At 41.2% G+C, this 17,820-nt stretch overlaps 2 protein-coding genes across 6 annotated transcripts; both read left to right on the forward strand.

Moving 5' to 3' along the window:
- Positions 1-45: 45 nt before the first annotated feature.
- wdr81 (WD repeat domain 81) lies at positions 46-12,634 on the forward strand. Its single transcript, XM_072392229.1, has 12 exons — positions 46-315; positions 995-1,479; positions 2,176-5,726; positions 5,809-5,916; positions 6,065-6,264; positions 6,427-6,608; positions 6,887-7,052; positions 7,300-7,465; positions 7,599-8,408; positions 8,523-8,668; positions 8,830-9,012; positions 11,021-12,634. Exons 2-12 carry the CDS (start codon positions 1,118-1,120, stop codon positions 11,345-11,347), a joined length of 6,201 nt encoding a protein of 2,066 aa, XP_072248330.1. The 5' UTR covers positions 46-315; positions 995-1,117; the 3' UTR covers positions 11,348-12,634.
- A 413-nt stretch (positions 12,635-13,047) lies between these two features.
- serpinf2b (serpin peptidase inhibitor, clade F (alpha-2 antiplasmin, pigment epithelium derived factor), member 2b) lies at positions 13,048-17,317 on the forward strand. Of its 5 annotated transcripts, none has more exons than XM_072392231.1 (10): positions 13,048-13,321; positions 13,618-13,700; positions 13,885-13,953; positions 14,067-14,123; positions 14,201-14,456; positions 14,621-14,764; positions 14,918-15,106; positions 15,283-15,425; positions 16,223-16,427; positions 16,571-17,317. In XM_072392231.1, exons 3-10 carry the CDS (start codon positions 13,900-13,902, stop codon positions 16,921-16,923), a joined length of 1,401 nt encoding a protein of 466 aa, XP_072248332.1. In that variant the 5' UTR covers positions 13,048-13,321; positions 13,618-13,700; positions 13,885-13,899; the 3' UTR covers positions 16,924-17,317. The 5 variants fall into 5 exon arrangements, with proteins under 5 accessions (XP_072248332.1, XP_072248331.1, XP_072248333.1 ...); XM_072392230.1 differs by having other exon boundaries at positions 13,891-13,953; XM_072392232.1 differs by having other exon boundaries at positions 13,630-13,700.
- The last annotated feature ends 503 nt before the right edge of the window (positions 17,318-17,820 follow it).

Genomic DNA, 17,820 nt, shown 5'->3' on the forward strand with positions numbered 1-17,820 from the left:
GAAGTGGTCCTGTCCGGTCGATATGATTGAAGCTGCAGGGCGGCAGCAGTAATCACATGAGATGCGGCTGGTGCTGTCACGTGAGGCATAGCTTCTAAAACATGGCTCCAACTAGCTCAGAACAAAACACAATCGGCTGACTGACTATCGCCTGTCTGCTGACACGCATCTGTAAACAACCGAAAATGGAGCAAATACTTTTCACTCCGCAGCATATCTCTCATTCATGATGCGATACAAGCTCATCAAGCGTGAAACGGGTATGCACCGTTAGCTTGACGCGACCTAGCTATCGACTGCTACAAGTGTTGAGAGGTGAGTTATACATCCAACATCACTCTAAGTTGGGGGTGGTTGTTGTTCTGTAATAACAACGGGGTTACATTTAGGGAGGGGGGTCTGTAATGTGAGTACCTAACTTAATATTGGTTTTCAGTTTGCTAAAGTTTTGTATTTTAACATTGGCCTCTTCATTAAGCTAACTGTTAGCTAGCTTCACTTCCTTAAAGGTCTTCTTGAAGCTTATTAACCCTCTCAGCTCACTTTTGTTGTTTCGTCATTTATTTTGGTAAAGACGTATTTGTATTTGACATATATGTTTGAAGTTTATGATACTTATAGATATGATTCAAAGTTTAAATGTGTGTTCAGTGTGGAACAACTAAATTCATAAAAAATGTGAAGGACTTCTGAGGTATACAGTTGTACAGAAACAGTGAATGTTTGTTTCATCAAGTTAAATTGCAGTTTCAGTTACTGAAGTCATGTTTGAAGTCTGGTCAGTCAGGGTTATACCAGGTTAAAGTAGATCTGTCAATTGGTCAGAGACACCTAAAAAAGTTTAGAGTTTTGGTGTTGTCGCCTTGCCTTTTCATTAGCATCACATCACTCCCTCAGTTGCACATTACACATTTGCACCGTAATATTAAAGTTTGAAAATATTAATAGTTTCTGATCTGATGACCCTTTTATCTTTTTTCAATTATTTCCTTAGTCTGATTGGTTCTGCTTTTGGATGACTCTAATATCTTTCTCCATGGATGTCTGACCATTGTTTCCTGTGAAGTGAAAGTAGCGGAGAAGTGTGCAAGTCTGAACAAGCATTTGGAGACTCACAATGGATTGGCTGATGCATGCAGTTGAGAGAGACTTGGGCGTTGACAGAAGGCAGCAAGGCCCAGGAACCCGACCTCGGGAGGTTGTAGCTCTCGTTCCTGTGCGCTGGGTGACGGGCCTTAGAGAGAGGAGGGTGATGCGCTGTACCCGCTTTGAAAGCATCAGCACAGCAGAAATTTGCACATACCTCCAGTCTTCCCAGGCGAAGTTGCCACCTGGCTGGACGCGAGTCTGCATTCAGGGTCTGAGAAAAAGCAAGCTGAGCTACAGACTGGCCAGAGATCCGTGCCATCAACAAATGGAACTACTGTCACAGGATTCATATGTCAAAACCATGCAGTGTGTGTCACAGCATAATGTCAGGTACTGTGCAAGCTTAAAACTTTACTGTAAAACATGACATTGGTTGTCACCTTATCTTAATATTAGAGCTCAGCCAAAGTAAATCTCTTCTTTAAAGATGATCTTGCATTCCCAAAACAATAAACTCATCAAACATCCTGACTCTCAAGAATATGTTTATCAAAAATGCCTAACAATCTCCATTTCTGTTTTCTAGGATTTGAAAGTATGATATTTGGCATTTGGCATTTGGCATCAGATTTTATGGTATTCTTTCAGCAGGTAGTTGGGGGGAAAAAAAAAAAAGATTGGATTACTCACAAAATAAATAGTGGTTTACACAGAGATTCATAGGTTTGTATCAAATTAATCCAGACTTGTCAGTATGTGTAATTTTGTATCTAAAGTCACTGTATATACATAATCAAAACTGTGGTTTTCTTAGTGTATTTGCTTAATTATGCAAATTACTTAATTTGGCATTTAGTTATGAGAAAAGTTCTACATCAGCTTTCTTGAATTCTACAGGTAGCTGTTGAGTAAATATTTTTTAATGAGTCAGTTTTAAGTATATATATATATATATATATATATATATATATATATATATATGCAAGTCTTAAGTAAATTGAGAAAATCAATGCATTAACAAAATAAAATATGTCAGAGAGTATTATAATGACTCTCTTTCTTTTTTTTTCCTCTCTCCTCTTACAGGAACCTTTGGCGGGAAGCTCATTACAGACTTGTGCAGACATATACAGGAGCAAGTGAGCAGATGCACATTGGAGCAATAGATGCTGTGCGTCATGCGCTTGAGAAGCTCTTCAATTCTTCATTTATCTCACCTGACAGAGTTTCACCATCTCTTTCTCCGGCCCGAGAGAAAGAGAAAGACAATTACTTGCCTTCTGGCTCATCTTGCTTTTCCAAGTCCCACTCAGACAATCTGTGTCCAAATGTTCTGCCTGCAGAATGTCTACTGGAGACAGTAGAAATGTTGTATGTGATTCTACCTTACACTCAGTATTCACTTCACGATATTGTCTCCTTTAGCCCAGCCAAGCTTGCTAACAGCCATGCTAAAGTGTTGTTCATCATCTACCAGGTACTATTAGCTCTGCAGGCATGTCATGCTGCAGGTTTGTCTTGTGGAGAGCTGTCTCTCCAGGACATAGCAGTAGATGAGCAACTCTGCAGCCATCTCAAACTCAACCTTGCTCATTATGAAGACCTGGGCTCAAAAGGGGAGACAGACAGTGATGTTAGTGTCAAACAAGAGCCAAAATGCGTTCTGCCAAGAGAAATTGTATGTGTGAGCCAAGAGAACAAGAGACTTTGCAAGGACTGCTTTGATGAGGTGAAGACACTGGTGCTGGACTGGGTCCATGGACGAGTCAGCAACTTCCATTACCTGATGGAGTTGAACAGGTTAGCAGGCCGACGAGAAGGAGACCCTAATTATCACCCAGTGCTGCCCTGGGTTGTGGATTTCACTGTGCCATTTGGAAAATTCCGGGACCTCAAGAGGTCAAAGTTCAGGCTAAATAAGGGGGACAAACAGCTGGACTTTACATATGAGATGACCAAAGAGGCCTTGGTAGCAGCACTGAGTAATGGGATGAGTGTGGGTGGTGTAGGTGGAGACTTTAGTGGCTCTGGAGGTGCTGGACAGTCTGAACACCTTCATTTTCCTCATCACATATCTGATGTTCTGTCAGACATTACTTACTACGTGTACAAAGCCCGGCAGACTCCCAGGTCAGTGCTGTGCAGTCATGTTAGATCACAGTGGGAGCCCAATGAATACCCTGCCAGTATGGAGCGCATGCAGAGCTGGACCCCTGATGAGTGCATTCCAGAGTTCTACACAGACCCTTCCATTTTCCGCTCAATCCACCCAGACATGCCCGACCTGGATGTGCCTTCGTGGTGCAAATCCTGTGAGGAGTTTATTGAAATCCATCGGCGCCTTCTGGAGAGTAGAGAAGTGTCCCAGCATTTGCATCACTGGATAGACCTCACATTTGGCTACAAGCTGTTGGGTAAAGAAGCTGTTAAGGCCAAGAATGTGTGCCTGCACTTAGTGGACAACCACACCAATCTGACTACCTATGGTGTAGTTCAGCTGTTTGACCAACCCCATCCACCGCGCTTATCTCCTTCCCAGTATGCCCCAGCAGAACCTCCTTTTCTTGGCCTTGCTGCTCTTAATGTACCTTCTCTACACGTCCCTCCAATGGACACAGTTGCTGATACTGTAGACGGTATGGTGCCGGAGTCCATAGGCTGCGAGTCCAGTGGCTGGACCATGGTAGATAGGGATGAAGACCTTGAACAAGGTACAGAGGCACTAGACTCATTAGCATCCACTGGCTCATCCAGTTCTGTATCTTGCTCTATCCCACTGCCAGCCATCAGTGCAGGGGGAGGAAAGATAGGTGGAGAGCACACAGCACTCGCGGTATCTCAGTCTCCAAGTTCATTCCCTGGTGATTTCACAAGTGGCATAGGTCCAGGTTTACGAAGTGCAGTGTTGCAAAGAGGTGGGCCAACAAACAAAAAACACGGAGAAATGGTGACTGGCGCCAGTGCTGAAGAAATTAAGATCACTCTACCTGAAGGCTTCAACCCATTGCAACCTTTAGAAGAACTGGAGAAGTTGAATAATTTCTTGGCAAAAAGTCTTCATACTGAGGTATGGCATCCTGCAGCATTCAGTGGCTTAGTGAGGGAGGGCCTGATAACTGAACCTCGAACCTCTCTTACACAACTTTACCAAAGAGACATGCAAGCCCTTGGTGTTGTCATTGCTGAGATATTCTACTCTGCTAAACTGAGAGGACTGAAACCAGAAACGCCCCTCAGGCAGCGTTTCCAAGCTGTCTTGAAGCTATGCTCTGCCAACCTCCGTGATGTGCCACTGTCTTTGCACGATGCCCTTGAGACACTGTTGCTACTAGACAAGCACTCTGGAGTCGCACGCAGGGAAATACCAGATTGCCCATATCCTCTCCTTTTCAAATATGACCCTATTTGCCGTGGTCTCCCACCTCCAAATCCTCACCAGCTATTGAACTCCATTATCACGCCCTTTCCTTTCCCTTCCTATTTTTCTGCACTTCATCATTTTATCTTTTCATACCATGCTAAGATGGGTACCGTGTGTAGCCTTCAAGGAAGAGACGTTGTCTTTCACCTGTGGCAGCAGCTTGGAGCACTGGTGCAGAATAACATCACTGCGGAGGGTCTTGAGATTCTCTTGCCCTTCATTCTAGCCCTCATGCTTGAGGAGTCCACTGCTGTGTATGCAGCTTGGTACCTTTTTGAGCCCATCTCTAGCGTCCTTGGTCCCAGAAATGCGAACAAGTATTTACTAAAGCCACTGATCAGTATTTATGAAAACCCTCACTGCCTCAGAGGACGTTTCTATCTCTACACTGACTGTTTCATTCTGCAGCTGATTGTAAGGCTTGGCCTGCAGGCCTTTCTTTGCAGCCTACTCCCTCATGTGCTGCAGGTCATTACTGGCTTTGAAAGCTGTATGTCCGGCACTGGTGGGGAAGCTTGTAAAGGGTTGAGGCCTGGCATGTGTAATCTAGAAGAGGAAGAAGACTTTCAATGTGGTGAGGTGAGGCCATCTTCTGGGTCTGTTGGTGGCAATATGGGGGGTAGTGGTGGGACCAGTGGAGGAGTTGGGGTGGTGGGAGACACCGCGCGGGTTGACTACTCCTCTGGCATTAGTCTCAGTGACCAAGTGTTTCTCTCGGAGGCAGAGGACTTTCAGAATGGATTTTATGTCAACAGTGGAGCAGGGTTGGCTGCTGGGAGGCAGCAAAGCCAGAACTGTGCAGCCAAGGATCAAGACCAGGAGTCTTTAAGTGTGGGAAAATTAAGTGACAAAAGCAGCACAAGTGAACTCTCTCTGGGTGATGACTCAATGCGGGATCGAGCCAGTCTGAAATCAGGTGACAGCAGCCAGGACCTGAAACAAGCCAGTGAGGGAGAAGAAGGAGGAGAGTTGGAAGAAGAAGAGGCGACTAATGAGGATAAAGATGAGCTAGATTACCCAGCTGTCCTCAACCTTGAGCTCACTGTTTCAGGACACACAGACTCATCAGGAGCCACAGTTGGAACTCTAGAGGGTGAGTTTGTGAATGGAATGACACTGGAAGAGGCTGAGAAAGGAATTGTGGGAGGACAGGAGGAGGAGGATGACCGGGATCCATCAGAGGAGTCTGAGGAGAAAGAGCAAAAGATTCTTTTAGGTGAGTCAATGATGGAGGCTTATGTAAGACATATGTATTTAAATGACCATTTCTAATGTTTTAAACATGTTTTTATACACAGATACGGTCTGCAAAACAGTTCGCTGGCTTTCAGCAAAACTTGGACCCACTGTGACGTCTCGATATGTTGCCAGAAATTTGCTTCGATTGCTTACAAACTGTTACATAGGTGTGTAAATTCATAAAATGAAAACCTCCATTTTCTCATTTTATTATTGACACAAGGAGTCTCTTCTGTTTCATATTTGGCAGTCAGTGTTATGAGTAACTATTACTGTTTTCTCCACCCTTTTTGTTGCGATGTTGTTTCCCTGTAGGACTTGAAAACCACCAGTTTGTGGCCCCTCCATCTGAGGAGAGCCGCCTTGAGATTGTGGGAATGGGCAGCGTCTATGAGAAGAAACCTGTGGTTGGTGATCACACAGCAGGACCTGTTTTAGACTGTCTCATCTACATTGCTCAACTTTATGGAGAACCTGTGCTCACCTACCAGTACCTGCCTTATATAGGATATCTGGTAAGATGGGGAACTCACACATAAATCTTCCTTTTTTTGTATTATGGAGCTATTTTATTTATTAGATAAATAGTTTGCCAAAAATAATGTTCTAAGGTTGTTGTGTGTTCAGAAATATTACCAATGTGGGCTTGTAATTTAACATATGTACATGTTTTCTAGGTGTCTCCGCCATCTTCACAGCGTCTGAACACACGTAAGGAAGCAAGTCTACTTGGAGCTGTTGCACTTACACAGAAGATCATTGTCTTTCTGTCAGATACCACTCTAATGGACATGCTTATGAAGATCAATCAGGATGTGCTTCTGCCACTTTTAGATCTCCTTACTACACCCCGAATGGGGTAAGTAACATAAACTTACAAACATGTAGACACCACACATGCCAACCCTTGAGGATTCCATAAATCAATTACGGCTTATTAAGCAGCAAAATCATGCAAATGTTGGTGATGGTTTTGCAGTTTTGCATCTGTTTGACTGTAAAATTTTGAACTATTATAGCTCAGTGTTCAGTTTTTCTTTTTATGTTTGTGTTCAAATGAAGTGTAATACCCAAAAATACCACACTCGATCTGTCAGTCATCATCTGTTTGTTTTTTATTCGTTCTGTTCTTTGTAGATTCCCCAGCGGGGTGCAAACCCGCACTGCTGTTTGTCTCAAGACACTCAGCCTAATGGCTCTCATCTGCCTGCGCATCGGGAGGGAGATGGTGCAGCAGCACATGGCTGACACTCTGCGTCGGTTCTTTGCTGTTTTCTCTCTGCTGCATTCTCTGCAACCCCAGGTATGCACGCATACAGACGCATTCATAATTACATGCAATTTTTACTTTGACATCATTGAATATTAACCTTCAGACAGTTGTTTTAAGGCCTCAGTATAAGCCAACGAACAAACAGTACATAGACTGCCAATTGTTATGTCAAATCTTCGTTTCAAAGTTTAGCCATGGAGTTGCACCTATTATTGAAATTGAAATCAGCGAATTAAGCTGAAAACACACTAATATTTTTGTTGTTCTTAAACTGTAGCTGGATCATGCCCCTCGCAGAGTTGTTGGAGAAGTAACAGTGGTGGATGTTTGTACACCTGAAGAGTCGAATGTAACATATGAGTTAGCTGTATTGGAGGAGTTGCAGACTGTATTTAATGCTGAGATGGCCCATGCCTCCTACATCCCTTTCTACTGCCTCATAGGTAAGAAATGCGTCATTATTTGTCAATCAAAATACCTTCTCCAGTCGAAAGCAATAGGAAGTATGCCCTTTGCTAAAATTTAATGGATATTGCTCTCCACTAGTGTAAATCAGTTTTATTGTGGTGTTCACAGGTGACACAGCAATTCGGAAAGTGGTTCCCAATCACGAACTGGTCTGGCAATTAGCCCAGTCCTACCATCAGAGAGTGAGTCGGGGGAGTACAGAGGCGGACCTCGCGTCAGCATCCAGGTTGGAGCCCCCTCCATCCTCTGTTTTTGGCAGAAATGTGGTTGGTAGCCCATTTCCTGCTCCCACAAGTAGCTCCACACCACATGGAGACTCCCTCCCTGAGTCGGGTACATTTGGAAGCCACCTGGTTGGAAACCGTATTCAAGTTTCCCGTGATACTGACTACGGTGGCAGCGCTAACCATGGTTTGGCCAGCTCCTGGGGACACTCCAGCCATGCCACTCCCATCATCACTGCTGCCTCCACCTTCACCACTCCATCCACAGGTGCAACTTCTTTCTCCTGGTTGACAGGCCCCTCCCCAGAGGACAGTGCCCTGAAGCAAGAACTCCCTCGTAGTAGCCGCTCTCTGCAGGGCAACTGGCTTGCCTACTGGCAGTATGAGATTGGTCTTAATCAACAAGACTCACATTTCCACTTTCACCAGATCAGACTGCAGAGTTTCCTGGGTCATTCAGGCACCACAAAGTGTCTGGCACCACTGGTAGGGGAGGATTACTTTCTCTCTGGCAGTAAAGACAAGACTGTGAAGCTTTGGCCTTTGTATAACCATGGCGATGGGACACGGGAGGTGGAGCCCAGGCTGACGTATAGTGAACATCGAAAGTCAGTCTTCTATGTCGGACAACTTGAGACTTCACATGAGGTAGTCAGCTGTGATGGAACAGTGCACCTGTGGGACCAGTATACAGGTGCGGCAGATCAAGGACAATACATTCTGCTCATGATTTGAACTGTGCGTCAGGAGCTTTCAGTTTTTCCTCGCGTACTTTGGCATGTAATTACATTTTATCTTTTGTCTTTAGGCAAGCATATCCGCTTGTTTGAAGCCGTGGATGGAAAGAATCCCATTACAGCCGTCACCACCATGCCTGCTCCACACTGCAGTGTTGTGTTTGGCAGTGCAGATTCTGTTCTCCGCTTCATTGATCCTCGCAAACCTGGATTGCAGGTAGCAGTTTCACTTTGCAAGCTCATTCACTTGAGACCTAAGCCATTTACCACCCACTGCTATTAATCATTACTGTCTACAGAAGGGCAGCACTTTTTACAGTTCTCCAAGACTGAATTATTACAAACTTGAAAGTGACAAATCCTCCCCTGTGTCCCCAGCATGAATTTCGTCTGGCATACAACAATGTGAGCACTGGGCTCATCCGCTACCTGGCAGTGAGCCCCTCAGGACGCACAGTAGCTGCAGGTTTCTCATCTGGATTCATTGTTCTGCTAGACGCACGGACAGGACTTATACTAAAGGGCTGGCCAGCTCACGAAGGAGATATCCTCCAAATGAAGGTAGAGTGTGTGTGTGTGTGTGTATGGCTTTCTTTAAATCTTTACAGCTAACAAGGCCTGCCTTCAGGCCACACAGTCTGTCACTTGTCAGTGGAGTTCGATGAGCACGACATACAGTCTATTAGATAAAAGTAACACATTAGAGTACTTAGATTGCTTTCTTTGAGGTAACTAGTAACGTTGAGCATTAGTATAGCAATTAAAGTAATCTTTTGCTAGTTGCTTTCTCAAAAAAGCAAACCGTTACTATTTACATTTTGTACATATCAGTCTTTGTGTGGCTTATCAGGGAAAACAATGTCCTCTTTAACCTGCTGGTGTTTCCTCTGGTATACAACTTGGGAAGCTTTACACATTTGATTTTATCCATATTTGTAAATGCAAGTTGTTGACAGGACTATATATGCTATTAAAGACTGTCGTTTGCGTTCATATTTTTTAATCCTGTATTGAAATTGTGGACCGCAGAGAAAAGGGAACAGAGAGGCAGATCGCTGCTATCATATGGACTCTCATGTCGTGCACGGTGGACGAGTACAGTTTTTTCAGGCGTATATGTGGCATGATTTCCAAACCCCACACCTGTTAGGTTGCTCCAGTTCCTGTTTAAAATATTAGAAATAGTTTCTGTAATTTGAGATCTTTACAGTCCATTCTGAGTTAATTTATTGAAAGTATAGATCAATTACCATTATTTTCAGGGTAAAAGTAAATCTGTGATTCTTCTGTAAATAAAATCTGAATTATGAGTAAATTAAGTTATTTTGCAAAAAATGTTTGACAGCCAACACTTGAGTTTTTGAGTATCTCTAAATGGACCAGAGAGAGTTCAGAAACGGTCTTTTCTCTCTGCAGCATTACCACGTCTTCTGTGGATCAGTAACAAACGAAAAAAAAAAAGTTCTGTTAAGATCCACAAGACACTTGTGTTGGATCAAATATGGAAAACACAGCTAGGTGAAGATGCTGAGAGTTCTTATTGGCTTTTAGAAAAGGTAAATCTGTGCTTCTCTGACTCTTAGGACTGTGCCTTCTTGTACAAACCTGAGCCCTTGTTTCCAAATATGTTTAGTTCAAGTGTATTTCACAACACAGGTGACGTGTGGGACTCACTACCTGTCAGGTTGTTTACCAAAGACGTGGGCTGGGGCACACACTCCAGCTACTGTGTGTCATAAAATTGTAGTTCCAATTAATGTTTGATCATAAATGTGAAAAATGATTGAAAAATGTGTTTATTAACTGCAGCGAGTTTTCTATTATCAAAGAAAGGGTTACTGCTGCTTATTGTGCATTCATCCTGTAATTAAGTGAGTATTCACTTAGTTAATATGTTAGTACCATGTGTATAAGGACTTTGGCTGTTGTGTGACACAATTTCTGTCTCAGGAAAGCAAAATTAATGTAAGAACATGGAACTGTATTCGTTGGGTTCCTCACAAACTTTGGCCAGAAGGTGTGACTGGCCTTCTTACATGTCATGTGATAAATATGTGAGAAGATAATCAACCAGGTGGCTTTTATTTTGACCATTCCCACTGTGATGATGCAGGATGGTGAAAGTTGTACCCAGCAAATCTGCTGTCAACAGAGCACAAACTTTATTTAACCCCAAATTAGGTCAAGGATTGTATCTCTAGTTTTAAAGGCACAAGTTCAGGCAAATATGGACACAGGTTACTCATTAGAAAGACCACTTCGATTCTCACAGGCTCACTGCTTTTCCTCAGATGTTATTTTTAACGAGTAAAAAAAAAAAAATCACAAAATGATTAAGATTAGTGGGATGTAGCTGTAGGCTGATTCTTATGACTGAGTTTCGCATTTGTGTTTGAATGTAGACATCGAGCATTTAACCTTTTAGTTTTATTTACTAATAACTTGAAATGTCTTGTATTTTGTCACTCATTCATTTTTTTAAAATTTGAGACCTTGGAAAACTTAGATTTTTGCTGCATTCAGCTGATATGACACAGTCACTGACATTACTTTTTACTGTATTTTTCAGGCTGCTGAAGGAAACTTGGTGATCAGCTCCTCCACTGACTACACACTGACTGTGTGGAAAGATCTTGAACACAAGCCTCTTCGCCAGTACAAGTCCCAATCTGATCATATCCACGCTTTTGACCTTTATGGTTCGCAGATTGTAACCGGAACAGTGGCTAACAAGATCGGGGTGTACTCCATGGCTGATATCTCCCTGAGCCCTGTTAGCAGCACAAAGCTGAGCTCAGAGAACTTCCGCGGCACTCTGACCAGCCTCGCGGTCCTTCCCACTAAGAGGCTTCTGCTGCTGGGCTCTGAGAATGGTGCCATTAGGTTATTAGCTTAAATCAATAGGTCCCAGCTACAAGATGCACTTAACCCTCTTTCCTCTGATCTTCATCACATCCTATACACGGAGCTCTCTCTGTCCCTTCTGTAATCGTGATCAAATGTAGTGGTTGGACAGATTGTCATCTAATTCAAATTGTTTTTTTGAATGAGGCAGCACACGTTGAGGCATTGTATGATTTATCATGTACACTGAAAATAAATTCCTATGCCTATAGATGTATAGTATATAATAGGAAACTCTCGACTTGACTAGGTCCTTTTTTTGTCTTCACCCAGTCAATTATTCTGTTCGGAAGAATAAATTGGAAGATATGCTCAGGAAAGTCTTATGTAGTGTTTACACTTTTCCAAATAGATGCATAACAAAACCAAAAATACATTGACCTCACCTTCATTTCACTTAATGAGAGCACGCAAATCCAAATGCACTAATTAAACTATGCAGTATTTGTAGATCAAATCCTTTCTGTTGTTGTTACTCCATGTTTTACAGTAGTCTGTGTATGCATCATGAAGAATAAATGTTCACTCGCTGCCGTGAACACGTGAACTACTCATGGAGGAGACGCTTTTTCCCACACAAAAGTTCATCACAAATGCACAGCCTTTAATCTACTGCACAAAGATGGTCTGAATTGTAACTTTTAGATTCTGACTCGGACTTTAAATTGTGAATGTTTTTACTCCACTTATAGATAACTTGAAGCTGTTTTGTAAATCATGCACTGTTGCTTTAGCGCTGTAGTAACGTTATACTGGGACCCGCGTCACAGCAGATGCTGTTTTACTGGGCATGCCAGCTAATAAACTCACCACTTTCTCATTTCTGTCTCCAAAAGCTGACGTTGAAACAGTCAACGCCAAGATAAACAACTTTTGTATTTTAGCTCTTTTATGTAGTTGCGTAACAAGTTTGCTGAGAAAATGTCTCAAAAAAGATAGAAATCGATCAATACTTGATTTAACTTCTCTGCTCTTTTTTTTGTGTAATGTAAATGAATATTAAATATCCAGTTTTTACGGCGCAGTAGCACCAAACCTATCAAAGCTCTGCTTTTTGTACAACTTCAGAGCAGTCATGTTGTGAAACACAATTTGCCTACTTTTCTAATTATTTGCCTAAAGTTCAAAATGCTCTGATAAAATGTGCTACAGTTGATCAAGTTTTGTGCTGTTGGTTAACCTGAAGTGGAAACTCAGGCAAAAAGTTGACCAACATTTTAAGTGAAGTCATTGGAAACATTAACTTATTAACTTGTTTAATAAAAATTGCTTTCATGTTTTTTGTGTGTTCCGGTTGTTTTATGTGATTCACCTGGATTCATCATGACTCCTATCCTTGCTTTCCGATCTTGGCTGAATCACTTGGGCTCAGACTGGACAAAGTCCCTTTTATGTTTGCAGATAGCAGTCAGGTGGTGTGCAGAACACAAGTCTTGCTTAGTGGTGAAGTATGAATCAACTAAATATAGTCTTTTGACTCTGACCACAAACTCAGTTATTTTATTTGATATTTTTGGAGAGAATAGTCAGATATTGCAGCTTCTTTTGTTAAGCTGATATGTCAGACACAGGTTTTCTGTGGGCGTATGCTGACCTCTGACATGAAATATCATGGTCTGAAGTCAGCAAATTGTATTTGTTTACCCACACACAGTTGGATTAACCAAACTTTTGCAATTAAGTTGTCATGTCTCCTGTCACAGATTGAGTTTTGTCATATTACCAGCCCACGAACATGCAAAATAGCTGCATGTGTCCAGCTCCAATATTTAACCCCGTAAGAGTCTCACTAACTACATTTACAAACAAATAGTGGCTTAAACGAGGCTCCAATCAATGTAAGTTGATATTTAACTGTTTGCTGAGCAATTGCCAATCTCTTACTCTCAGGAATTCAGCCATTCACAGTGGAGTAGCTTCTCCTTTTTTGGACAAGCAACTAAGTTTTTTGTAATTCAAATATAAGGTAAAGTCAAATATATTTCAGGTAACTCATTGGAATCATATTAGTGTTTGAGTAGTTTTTAGAATGAAAAGAATATGCTAAATGTTGCTAAGTTGTTCATTGATTTTTCACGTTTGTGTAAGGTCTGTTAAAGAAACAAAAGTGCCTTAACAGTGAGAGAATACTTTTTAAAACACATTTGGACATGTTGATTTGAATAGAAAATGTCCATAAACGACATAGTATGCTGTTATTCAGATTTTTGGTGGAATGGCTTGTGTAAGAGCTGTATTGCCTTTTTGTGGCTCACGTTTTAGGCAAATTTCTAGGTGATCTGGATTCCTTTAAAAGAGAGTATTCGAAACCTGCGGACAAAACAGCAAAACATATATATACGAAGGTGAGGATGTTTTCTGTTTCTTTAGTTAAATATTTTACTTGGTGTAACCACTTGCCTGAAAAATTAACATGTGGACTTTTAGGGATATTGATTTGTTACGCAATGTTCTACAATGCTTTAATCAAGAAAGTTACGTTCCAAAGTGATCAGAGTACAAAATTTACCAATCTACATATTTTCTATCTTACAGTATAAGGACATGGATTTCTGCCTGACACTCCTGTTGATCTGTCTCTCCAGCCAAAGAGCTATTGTAAACCATCCAAATGATCTATGAATAACTTTCAGTTATGCAGGATAACTATCATCAGTTAATTGAACAGTACTTTTATAGTCCACTATTCTCTACTGTCTTGTGCTTCACAGTATGCCGATGAGACAGAAGATCAATCAGTCCCTCTGGTGCCCAGTCAACCCAGAGAAGTAAGAGGCTAAACAGAAGAATTTAATTGGCCTCTTGTCTTCCGCTCACAAATATTTTCTTCTATTCTTTCTCATAGAATGATACAGCAGAACCGTTAACTCCCATAGAAGCAAGCAAGCAACCAACAGCCACTGCTGGGAGCTCATCAGATGAAGAAGATATAGGTGGTTGTCAGTCTATCGGTCGAAGCCCAGAGTCCCTACAGGCCATCACTGCTGCCATTCAGAAACTGGGTGTGCAGCTGCTGCAAAACCTGGAGACAACGCCAGAGCAGCCAAATCTTATTATATCTCCTTTAAGCATATCCCTGGCCCTCTCCCAGCTGGCTTTAGGTATGCATGCCTATTGAAACTTTAGCTTTACAGAGTGTTTTTGATAGTATTTGTGACTTAAATTGATTGATTTAGTCAGTTATATAGCCCTACTACTATGTAGCTGTCTACAGACTGCCACTGCCCTCATCCAATCATTGCCTCTTGCTTTCTTTGTTTTTCAGGTGCAGAAAATGAGACGGAGGATCTGCTGAGGCACCATCTCCATGAAAACACTGTTCCCTGCTACCACCAGTCTCTGCATAATATCTTAGTGAACCTTAAAAACAACGACCTGCAAATTGCCACACGCATCTTCCTGCGCCAAGGTTCCTTCCCAGAAAACGTTGTCTGAATTATTTGTGACTAAACTAAAAACTGAGCTTGCACACTTCCTACTTGCAGCAATGTTATTCTGTCTCAACTTACATGTAGTGCTGAACCCAAAGGCGCTGAACAGATGGTGTGTTTATGTGTTTTAGGGTTTGAGGCAAAGCAAGAGTTTCTCAGTGAATCTCAGCGGTTGTATGACTCAGAACCTGCAATCTTGGAAAGTCTCCAGCAGATAAATGACTGGGTGGAGAATGCAACGCAAGGAAAGATGACGGACTTCCTGCCTGCTTTACCTCCCAATCTGCTGCTCATGCTCATTAATGCTGTCCATTTTAAAGGTGACTGAAAAAATAATCATTATATTCATATGAATATAAGGAATATATGAATATACTCTCCAACATATTTTAGCTTTAAAGGTATGGCGATTATAAAATGTTCTATTTTTGTGAGCTGCTGTTGGCTTGAATCACGCTGCTGACAAAAACTTTAAGTTTTTTCATTTGTCCCACAGGAGAGTGGTATGCTCGATTTGACCCACGCTTTACCTCCAGAGGTGTGTTCTACCTTGATGACATGCACATGGTGGATGTCGAAGTGATGGAAGATGCCAAACATCCCCTTAGCTTATTCATTGACAATGAAATGGAAGCTCAGGTAAAATACAAATGGACTATTTGTTGTCAATTCAACATTTTTTCTATTTGCCCTCCTAACATTATTTTATTTTGCTCGTTGTATATTAGCCCACAGTTGAAATGATTATTTTCTACATTTTCAGTTGAAACTATTTAGGTTGTCATGTAACAAAGTTGATAGTTGAGCTTTAAAGTTATAGCTGAGTTGGGAGCATAATTATGTGGGTCCAACATTTGATAAGAAGTGGCCATGGACAAAAATGTAAGAAATGTCCCTGATTTTATTTAAAAAAGAAAATGTTTATACATGCTATACATTTTTACAATATTTGTGTGTGTACTTTATTGGATTTTTCTTGCATTACATTTATATTTTAGTCCTTTCTTACCTGCAGATTTTGAAAATATTTAGTGTGTGTTTTAATTTTCTTTGGGTGCCTGAATGACAAAAATCTCTCAAACTACCAGAAGCTTGTAGATGCAGTAATAGAAGTTGTATGCAGGTATAAATATCTATCCCTTTTCTTTTCTTTTTTTAAAAAAAAAAGATTATTTAGGAACCTTTTTTACAGCCTTTTTGAAGTCCTACATTTGTTCAGTTAAATTTGTTTGGATGTTGTAAATCTAACCCACCCTTTAACTGGATACAGCTTGACAAATAATTTGGGTCTCATAGTTTCCAAACTATGAAGATTCGTCAGGTATTGGTTAAGAAACTTAAAAAAACTGGAAATCGTGAAGCTCAATATTTAGAAGGAAACTTCTCTAAAAATAACAAAACCTTCATTTTAGCTAAATATATTTTTCCCTGTGCAGGTAGCAAGGTTTCCATTCATGAAGCTGATGAGTTTGTTGGTAGTCATTCCCCTGTCTGGCCAGTTGAATGTGTCTTCACTTTCTGCAAAGCTGAATATCTCTGACTTGTATGAACGCCTGCCCAAAGAGAGGGCCGTTCAAGTTAAAATTCCCAAATTCAAACTGGAGTATTCTCAAGAGTTACAGGATGTTCTTACTAAACTGGGTAAGATCCCATTTATTTCCAATGTTCTTTGCTATTTCTTTCTATTGCAGTCAAATTCTTATGCCTTGGTCAAAATTTAAACATATTACAGGAAAAATCTTTACATCCCACGGACTGATTCTCTCCTGTCTGCTTTGTGTTAGGTCTTGGAGAGATGTTCTTGAATCCCAACTTGGCTGGGATTGCAGACGGCCCCTTGCAGGTGTCCAGTGTGATGCACAAGTCCAGTATGGAGATAAATGAGGAAGGTGCAGAGGCTGCTGCGGCCACCACTGTGGTCATCTCAAGAGCTTCTAATCCTATTTTCCATCTAAATCAGCCGTTTTTCTTTGCACTCATGGATGATATGACTCAAGTACCGATCTTCATGGGTGTCATCAACAACCCCAATCCTGGAGCCCCTATCCTACAGAGAGGAGAATTTGGAAGCAAAGATAAAGTGGGATTCCCAATTGACAAGAATTACATGGGCTCATTTGGAGGTCCTCCTAAGTAAGGACTAAAACCTGAACATCCAGGAAAATGCATACTAATACATTTACAGTTATACAGACTATGTATGACTTAGCAGGATTAAAATGTCAGTGAAAACAGTAACTTCATCTGTTTTTTTTCATAAAAATTAACCAAGTGACAAGTCCCATATCCCCTGTAAAACATGAACATTCCATTCAAATCATTTTGCACCATTAGATGACATGTGGTGGTAAAAAAATATGCTAAAAGATGTTGATGCTTACATTTATAATGCACACATTTTCCAAAGTGATGATATGTAAAGCCAGAATGAATCTGTTGCAATGTCCAAGTATAACTGCACGAGCATGGCTGTTCTCAAATGTTATAGTGTGTTATCTAATCTGGCAAATAAATTGAATTAACCCCACTGATATTATTGTTATGAGTTTTACTGACACATCTTCAACAAAAGGTTGTGGTTGCATAGATGCGTTCAAGTAGGACAAAGGGTTGGCAATTCAACATTGTTAAATATGTCCTCACGGAGAGGGGTAAGCCAGGCGATATGAAAAAGATGAGATTTCTGCTTACAGGAATGGTTTGCTCATGGCACTTCACCCACCAGAGAGAAAGATTCAACATGGCATACATGGTAAGAATGTCTACTGTGAACCTGGACGACTGTTTCATGTTGTCTGCACATATACCTAATTGTAATATGGTAATATAGGTCATGTGTTTCTGTCCCCTTTCTACTTTTGCTGAACACACTTACTTTCAAGGTGATCAAGTCTGACTGTTAGACATGACTTACCAGATATAAACTGATGTGTTGCCTAAACATGAAAGAACAGATTATCTGAAGTTTCCATTTATTACAATATTTTTCAAGATTTTATCAATATTAATCCAGAGTATGTATAACACACAGTGG

This window comes from Leuresthes tenuis, unplaced genomic scaffold (assembly GCF_036924035.1).
Source record: "Leuresthes tenuis unplaced genomic scaffold, fLeuTen1.0.hap1 SCAF_9, whole genome shotgun sequence".
Taxonomy (NCBI): domain Eukaryota; kingdom Metazoa; phylum Chordata; class Actinopteri; order Atheriniformes; family Atherinopsidae; genus Leuresthes; species Leuresthes tenuis.